The following is a 1,802-nucleotide window of genomic DNA, read 5'->3' on the forward strand; positions in this document are numbered from 1 at the left end:
TTTCTGTTTTATTTCCTAACATACAACGAGGTTCCAGCCGCCCACCCCCTATAGGAGCACCGCAGCCCCGTGCTCCCGGCGCTGAGGGTCAGGTCTCACCCGACCCCACGCCGGCGGTCACCATCAGCGGCCCTCGGCTGCCCGCAGCCCCGCCTGGCTGCACAGCGCGGCCGGCTCCTCACAGCGCTCACAGGCCGCGTTGCAGCTTCCCAGCAGCAGCACAGCCCCGTCCGTAAGGCGAGAGGTGCTGCCGTGCGCAGCCAGCCCTGCCCCGAGGCAAGCAGGGGCTCGGCTTTCACTGGCTGTATCTGCTGTGCCACGTGGCTGCCTGCCCTCGCTGTGCCACCTTGTCCGCCAGCACTGACCCCCTGCTCAGCCTCACATCATGCTGGTTCAGGGCACAGAAGCTCAGCCTGGCCAGCAGCCGTTAACCAAGGTATGGCACTACACGTGATTTTTAAAACCTGCTTGCTCCTTCTGCCCGCTGCCATGGCCTGAGACTGCCACGCAATCCTAATCACGGGGTTTTGAGGAGCAGGAAGGTAATGGCTATGGGCAGTGGGGTTTCCAGTTGTGCAGCTCAGGACAGGAAAGTGCTAGGGCACCAGCCTTCTTCTGATCTCAGCAGCAAGCTGTTCTCTTGGGATATCAACCTACAAAGCAAGCAGAAAGGAGCAGTTATCTGCCAGATCCACAATACAGCTCTCCACTGGAATTCCAGGAAAACCCAGAGCCTTTTGGGAGCAGCTGGATTTTGGGAACACCTCTGAAACTTGCTGTAGAGACATTCTCACCTCCTCTCTTGTTGCAACATCTCGCAACTTGACAACTCCATCCCTCAGCTCCTGCTCTCCTATAATGGCAACAAGGGGGATGCCCATGTCTTCGCAATACTGCAGCTGTTTTAGCAGTTTAGGGTCCTTTCTGTACATCATTTCTGCCTAGAAGGATGCAGTGGCGAATCATCAGTGCAAATTGGCTCTTGGAACAAAACAGCAGGCACTACAACTCCACAGAAATCTCACTGCTCCTGCAGCCAGCAGTTGCCTTTAGTGCTCTTGGGTCTCTGGATCTCATGCAGACCCTGATGCTGCACAGCCAGCCAGCAGAGTCAGGCTCTGCTAAAACTTCACTGAGGCTTTCCCTCCCTGACTCCTTCCAGCACCAAGCCCACACCCTGATTTTACCTTGATTCCTGCATCCCAGAGCTCAGAGATGAGCTTCAGTCTTGCACTGAGTAAATGTTTCTGAGGTGTAGCCACCATCACTTGTGTCTCAGTCATTCGGACTTTCTCCCCTGAAGCCTGTGGAGACAGACGTGTTCATGGAAGCGCCTGTGTCAGCAGGCTAGCAGCTCATCTAGTAGCAGCAGCTCACTTATTTCATCACACTAGACCTAAAAATAACTAAGGGGCTTTCTCTGAAACCTCTTTAGTGATTGTACAAAATGCTGCTCACAACTGTAACCTGATGGAATCTATGTTCTGCATGGATGTTTAGGCTTGAGATGACTCATCCTCACCTCCAAAATTCTTCCCTCCTCAACACTGTGGAGCTCAAGTTACAAATAACTACTTCTGAGAGCCCTCCCCCATACAAAACACTGCCAGCAGCACCTACCTTCATTCTGTGCTCAAGGATGGAGAAGATCCGCTCAATCCCAATGCTGACCCCCACACACGGCACCTTCCGTCCCTTGGGATCAAACATTCCCACCAGGCCATCATAGCGACCGCCTCCAGCCACGCTCCCAATGCTGACTGACTCCTCTCCATGGTCATTCTCCTGCTGCAGCAGAACTG

The 1,802-nt window shown here is 54.2% G+C and overlaps 1 protein-coding gene across 1 annotated transcript; it reads right to left on the bottom strand.

Annotated features, from left to right (window-relative positions):
* Window positions 1-1,796, bottom strand: LOC122192780 (histidine--tRNA ligase, cytoplasmic-like). Its single transcript, XM_042893437.1, has 4 exons — window positions 1,621-1,796; window positions 1,188-1,304; window positions 795-941; window positions 1-653 (listed from the first exon to the last, which is right to left on the bottom strand). The coding sequence occupies exons 1-4, from the start codon at window positions 1,708-1,710 to the stop codon at window positions 597-599; spliced, it is 411 nt and encodes a 136-aa protein (XP_042749371.1). The 5' UTR covers window positions 1,711-1,796; the 3' UTR covers window positions 1-596.
* Between the last annotated feature and the right edge of the window lie 6 nt (window positions 1,797-1,802).

Source organism: Lagopus leucura, unplaced genomic scaffold, assembly GCF_019238085.1.
Source record: "Lagopus leucura isolate 7727_CA_CO unplaced genomic scaffold, USGS_WTPT01 52833-0_obj-0_obj, whole genome shotgun sequence".
Lineage (NCBI taxonomy): Eukaryota > Metazoa > Chordata > Aves > Galliformes > Phasianidae > Lagopus > Lagopus leucura.